At 40.5% G+C, this 6,755-nt stretch overlaps 1 protein-coding gene across 2 annotated transcripts in view; it reads left to right on the top strand.

Moving 5' to 3' along the window:
* The first annotated feature begins 1,290 nt into the window (after positions 1-1,290).
* Trpm6 (transient receptor potential cation channel subfamily M member 6) overlaps positions 1,291-6,755 on the top strand; it is a 160,557-nt gene continuing 155,092 nt past the window's right edge. Inside the window, exons 1-2 of one of the 2 annotated variants that reach the window (XM_087908041.1) lie at positions 1,291-1,482; positions 2,291-2,388. In XM_087908041.1, coding sequence (XP_087764167.1) covers positions 2,380-2,388 — 9 coding nt within the window. In that variant the 5' untranslated portion in view covers positions 1,291-1,482; positions 2,291-2,379. Of the gene's footprint in view, positions 1,483-2,226; positions 2,389-6,755 lie in introns of both variants that reach the window. The other variant, XM_087908040.1, reaches the window with a different exon arrangement.

Genomic DNA, 6,755 nt, shown 5'->3' with positions numbered 1-6,755 from the left:
CCTTTTTGTGTACAGTTAACACCTTATATGGTCATCGTTAGCTTACTCTCATTCAGTTGAACATGTACAATGGTCACCTGTCTTGTGTGTTCTGTTCCTGTGATATTCTGCTTATAATATTTGTAATAAGAGTGCGAACTTTGTTACTCAAAATAGTTACTATTGAGCTTTGCAGTTTTATGGAGATCAGATCACCTTTGCCTGACACCTGGAGTCCAGTTCTGAGTCTATGTATACCATATGCCTACCACAGAAAACTATATGGTTTTCTTTTCCAGAATTTATTCTTCAGTGATGAGGAGATACCTACTGTGCTGAATTATAGTGAAACTTTTTAAAATAAAAAATATTAAAGATTTATTCTTATGTATGTATCTCTATGAGGATTTTGCCACAAATGTATAGATGTCCATGGAGGACAGAATATTGGATCCCCTTGGAGCTGGAATTACAGAAGGTTGTGAACATCTCAACACAGGTTCTGGGAACTGAACTTGGGTCCTCTGGAAGAGCATCAAGTGTTCCTAACTGCTGAACCATCTCTCCATCCCTCCACATTTTCATTATTCTCCGGAGCAGAGGATTTGACTTTAACTTGTGTCATTGACCCCTTTAGTTAAAGATCTTATAAATTATAACAATGTTTTTTTTCTGGAGATATTCACATGACAACCATACATTTTAAATGCAATTTTAGGGTTTTTTTTTTCAAGACTCCTGATTTGCTTTATATAGCAGATAGCTTTGACACCCGACCAATAATGGCAAATGATTTTGTTCTGTGCAGGCACTGTGAGAATGACTAACTACATGGATGGTGTGTGTGTGTGTGTGTGTGTGTGTGTGTGTGTGCATGTAAGTGGGTGTGTGGGTGTGTGCATGTAATTATTTTCTCCCGACTTCCTACTTAAATGTAGCTAGGCAAAAAGAAGGAGAGAATGGCAGATAAATCAGTGAGTACCCACTTTATTTCAGGGACTTTATGGAACATCTGAAGCTCACACAAAACCCTTGCTACCAAAATGAAAATCATCATAGGTGAACAGAGAGGAGGGAGATGAATTCATTGACAAGTTCAACAGCCCTGAAATCATTGAAGCTTGGTTTACTTGATAGGGTGTGGTGGGATGCGGTTAGGAAGACGTCTTTAGAGTCCTAGAACTTGGCAGGGAAAAAAAAAAAAAAGATAAGAACGCTGAGTCATCAATCTCCTCCTAAAGATCGGTCCCGGGGCTATCAGGGAAGTGAAGTTTATGACGCCATAAACACAAGTGGACTGCTCTTCTGCTCTGCCGCAGCCCACTGCAACCCCAGGTTTACAGTCACTGGCCATTTAGCCAGCATCAATTGCATGGTCTACTCTACGCTGTTGGAGTGGAGCAGGAGAACCAGAGTCTCTACTCGCATCATCGTCGTGGGCTCCTGGTTTAAAGACACTGCATAGACAGCTGTCCAGGAAATCTCAGCCATTTCTCTTATGGGGTGAGTGTATTTCTTTTCTTCTTCTAGAAGCGTCTATGAAGGACTATGATTGTTATTCACGTTGTTCTTCAAAGCAAACCATGTAGACAGAAAGCTTAGGAATCTCTGGAGACTTGTGGGTGCCTGTAAGTTGGGTGCTCCTATGTTCACCCTCCCCCTTTTTTCTATAACCCAAGGCTTCGGAAGAATAAATGCTTCACTTCAAAAGGCCACTTGCTTAGAAGTATCATTGAGGAGACAAGGCTGCAAGGAACACAGAGATTCTGTTAATGTTACTTACAAATCTTTGGAATTTTAAAGGAAAGGGTCAACGCGATAATTCATCTTTTAATATGAGGCACAGAAGTGAGAAGGAAAATGAACTTTTTCAGAACTATGATTGAATAAAAATGGCCACTCGTGAAATTAGCAATGCTCACAGGCACATTTTTACTTAGAATACCTAGGCCCTTGAGTCAAGTGGGGGCAAGCAGGTTCAGTGGGACCAGGAATTTACAACGTCCATTCCCAGAATTGCTAAGTTCCTGCAGCCAGGCACCTCCAGCTGGAGAGCTCTCTAGCAGATGTCAACAGAGGCGTTAATCATTTTCCCACCAACCTTAGTCACAAGTTCCTGTTAAAAGTGAAATCAACCCCTCGGGTTTAAGTGGCATTAAATGTTTTCTGTTTTTGTTTTTTTTTTTTTTTTTTTTTTTTTTTTTTTTTTTTTTTTTATTCTGCGAACATTACATTTCTCCCTTCTAGATTAAGCCCACGGGAATGTGTTGGGCAGCTCTTTTTACAGCTCCCTTTCCATTACTCTCACAAGCTGGGGTTTATCTGATGGTGTGCTGGATGGAAACCGAAGGACAGAAGTCAATGTCTGAAGACTGAGTCAAGGTTACGCCGGCTGTGGTGATGAAGAGGGTAAGTCGATGAACATTCTCATCACTACTGCTTGCATTTCTTTCTTTTCTGTGAGATTTTATACATCACAAAATGCTCAGGGCACGTCACGGGGAACTGCTATTGCAAGTCGAATGCATTTAGTGGTTGATTAGGTGAGCCTACTCTGAACCAAGAAATCAAACTGTACAGGGGAGTATGCATGGCAAACAACATTGCTTCAATTCTTGCGGGGGGGGGGGGGAGAACCCTTTTATTAATAATGAAGCAATGTGCTTAGTTAACTGACCTGTTAGAAAATGCCCTTTCGTATTATTATTTGACTACTTAGTATTTGACCACTCAGTAAATACATTGGAGATAATTTTGTGTGAAGAAAATGGCATAGATCATTTTGATTGTTATAAACAGAAGGTTGGATGTTGTATGGATTCTCTGGGGTCAGATGTCAAGTGACCAGTTATTCCATTCTAGTAAGAAAGTTTATTATGGTTGTGCATTTCTGTACAGCAAGACAGTATTTTTTTTTCTTAAAATTTCCTTGAAAACGTCATGATTTCAATTCCTTTCCTGTAAAGCAAAATATATTTAGGCATGGTTAGGAAAGTGAAGGATCTTCTTGCTCTGGGTGGGGATGCTTCATTCAACAGTTTTGTCGCTGCTGTTCTTCCTTTTCATGCTTCTTAATGGCAGTATACAGGTACACCAGTTCACACAGCCGCCATGACGCACAGCTACTGAATGAATGAGTGGTGCTCATCTCTAGTGCAGGGCTTCTGCATTTTGTTGGTTCTGTTTGGCTCTGAGAAAAACAGGAGGCAGTTATGTTTGTTTGGGATCATTCTGGTGACCAGTGACAGAACAGTGTGACTAAAATAACCAGAATTAAAAGTCTCTCTCTCTCTCTCTCTCTCTCTCTCTCACACACACACACACACACACACAGAGAGAGAGAGAGAGAGAGAGAGAGAGAGAGAGAAAGAGAGAGAGAGAGAGAGAGAGAGAGAGAGAGAGAGAGAGAGACTATATGTATGAAAATAGAAACCAGGAATTGTTAAGAATAAACCATGTGTTCCTTCTCTGGGTGGCCACTTAAATACCCTGTGGGAGGGGTCAGCGCTTGGCAGGCTGGGAATTGGAGTCTAAGCACTTGGCAGGCTGGGAGTTGGAGTCCAGACCAACAGGAAAGAGATTATTATTTGGGGGAGGGAGGAGCAGGAGGGAAGAAGAGAGAGAATATGAGGAAAATACAATGATATATCTTTATCTATATCTATCTGTATAATGTGTGTGTGTATGAAAATGTCATGCAGAAATCCATTATGTTGTACTTGTAAGACTAAATTAGGAATAGTGGATGGCTCAGCAGGTAAAGATGTGTGCTGTAAAGTCTAGTAATGATCTGAGTTCAGTCCCCAGTACTCACATAGAGGACCCTTGTAAATTGTCCTCTGACCTTCAGATGTGTGCAATGGTGTGCTGGCATGTGCATGTATGAGCACAATTTCAAGACACACACAGAATAAATAAATACATATTTTAAACCCCCAAATGGTCTTAAAATGTAAATAAAATAAAACTGGCAGAGGTAGCTTAAAGATGCTCCCGGTATGAGAAATAGCCAGACTGTATAGCTCAAAATAACTCCCCCATCTCTCTCACTTCCTTGTTCCTTTCTCTCTCCCTCTCTCCTTTCCCTTCTATCCCTTGTTTGTTATTGGATGAACTTCTTTCCTGAGGATGCAAATCAGCTGCTAGAGTCCCCAGGAACTGTAATATGTTCTTTCAGTTCCAGACCTATCATGAAAAAGCTAATCTTCATGTGAGCATTTATAGAGGCAAAAGCATGACACTCACTCAGGGTTAGGGAGAGCCACTCAATGGTCACTCCAGTCCAGACAGTCTGCATGAAGTCTTTGGTGAGCAGTTAATTCATCAATGCAAGCAGTAAGGGTGGGTGAAAGAACTCAGGGGAGCAAATGTGATGTGGGCTGTGAAGGCAGGATATGCACCTGCAGAGCTGGAAGGACTAAGAGGAGGAAGGCAGGAAGCAAGGAGGCCAGCACAGAAGAACCAGTTCTGAAAATTCAGTGGACGGGGTGTGTGTGTGTGTGTGTGTGTGTGTGTGTGTGTGTAGCTCCATGTGGCTGAAGATGACTGTGATGCTGGGTGGGAGTGTGGATGTGAGATTTAACATAGAAAATCTATTCAATTCTTGATTCAAAAGCTTCCAGGAGCTTCCTGCTGCCTATAGGATTAAATCAAACTCCCTAGAAGAGACCGCAAGTCCTCTGTGTCTTATTTATTGCTGGTTCATCTTAGTCCCGGCTTAGCTGCTACTCTCTAGGTTTCTGCTTCAGGATGGTGTGTTGTGCCACCAGTCCTTTCTTCTTGGCATGCCCACTCCTATATATAAGGTCAACGCAACCATAAACTTCCCAGCAGGCCTTTCCTACCTCACCGAGACCCTTTATACTGTTTTTGGATCGAATTAGCTGTACCTGTTTTCTACTTTTTACTTTTGAAATCAGTGCTGCCCAGATTATATGACTACTTCATTGGTTAATGTTCATATCCATCATTATAAGTTCCAGGAAGCAGGTCTCAAAGACCTTTCCCTCACATCTTTGCTTTTTCATTGCGCTGATAAAACACCATGGCAACTTATAAAAGAAATAGTTTACTTCTGCTTGCAATTCCAGAGCTAGAGTCTGCAATGGTAGAGAGACATGGTAGTAGGTGGCTGGAGCAGGAAGCTAATAGATTGCATCTATAGCAAAAAAGAAGCTGAGAAAGAACAGGAAGTGGGGGAGGTGCTAAGTTACCTGCAGTGATGTACTTCTTCTATCAAGTTTCTAACCTAAAGGTCCCAACACTTTCTCAAACAGTGCCACCAACTGGTGACCAAGTGTTCAAATACTTGAGCCTCTGGGGCACATTTCTCATTGAAAAACCACAATAGCCTTAATACTTTATGTACAGTTGATATTTGAGTGAACATATAAGTACTTGCTGAATAAATAAATGAATGAGTCAGAGGAATTAGCTAAAAGATTGAAATGAAAATTCTGCTAAAGGAAATCAGAAAACAGCAGTTGGGACGTGGAGATTAGAAGTGTTCTCAAGCAGCTCAGGTTTTAAGAAGAAATACTCAAATGGATCTTTAAAGTTGTTAGGTTTTGGGATGAGGGCTCACTGTAGAGCTCAGTTGGGCCTTAAGGTTGAGCTCTTTCTGCCTCAACTGGAATGATACAGGCATATGCAAAAGAAAGTCTGTGTATTGGCCTGCTTTCCATTATTATAACAAAACACCCGAAGTAATCAAGTTAAAAAACAGAGAAGGTTTGTTCTGACTCACAGTCTTGGAGGTTCTAAGCCATGACCAGCTGATCTTACTGCTTTGAACTTGTGACAAAATACCATGCAGTTACAGGAACAAATGATAGATCAAAACCTGATCGCTTCATGCCAAGAAACAAAGGAGAACAGACTGGGGTCCCACTGTCCCTTTATAGGGATGTCTCCAAGGACCTAAGTGTCTTTCATCAGGTTCCACCTGATATGGGCTCTGCACCTCCCAGCACACCATGCCAAAACCAAACCCTTAAGATGCAGACTTTAGGGAAGCATCCAAATTAGGATTTGTATTCTTAGTTTTGAGGAATGTATTTTAAAGACTAAGAATAGTAATGTCTTGTTCCTCCCTACTTTTTTTTTTAAAAAACAAAGTAGTCAGGATTTTAAGATCTATACACATTTCTATGTTATAAATATATTGTGATTGATACATCATACAAATGCTTTATTTCCAGCTGTTAGTTCAATCAGTATTATTTCTGACTCCTTGAACATCCCCCCTTTCGTTTTTGCATTGACAAACATGAAAATTTACTGGGATATTTATTCAGGAAAGACTTGCTGGACCTCAGAATGTATACATGTGTTTGATCTTACTTGGAAGGGCCTTATTTCTTGGCTAAATGTTAGCTGTTTATGGACCCCAACTCCCAGCCAATGTCCAGAGTATGTATAAATTATAAGACTCACCATACTTAGCCCTGCCAGCTTCCTAATTTTGCTTGTCAGAGGAAATATTAACATTCCGTTGTTGCCCTACTTGGCATGACTATTTACTAAAAAGCTTTGAAATCTTGCCATTTCTGTTTCTTCTATAATTACCCCTTTGTATTTTTTCATTTTTCTAATGAACTTTTGACATTTCCTTGTTAGTTTACTTTTACATGCTTATAATCAAATGACTGTATGGAATGCTAAATTACTTTATGCCAAGGTCTTCTCACTTTATAATTAGTAAAAGTTCTGATTGTGAGGTGGCAATGGATGTATAGTGCTTTTGGTTTCTGCTCTCCTCACACGTGAACAGAAGG

The sequence above is a fragment of the Myodes glareolus genome, chromosome 7, assembly GCF_982192425.1.
Source record: "Myodes glareolus chromosome 7, mMyoGla1.1, whole genome shotgun sequence".
NCBI classification, from domain to species: domain Eukaryota; kingdom Metazoa; phylum Chordata; class Mammalia; order Rodentia; family Cricetidae; genus Myodes; species Myodes glareolus.
The sequence above is the reverse complement of the archived record's forward strand: the minus strand, read 5'-3'. Positions and strand labels throughout refer to the sequence as shown.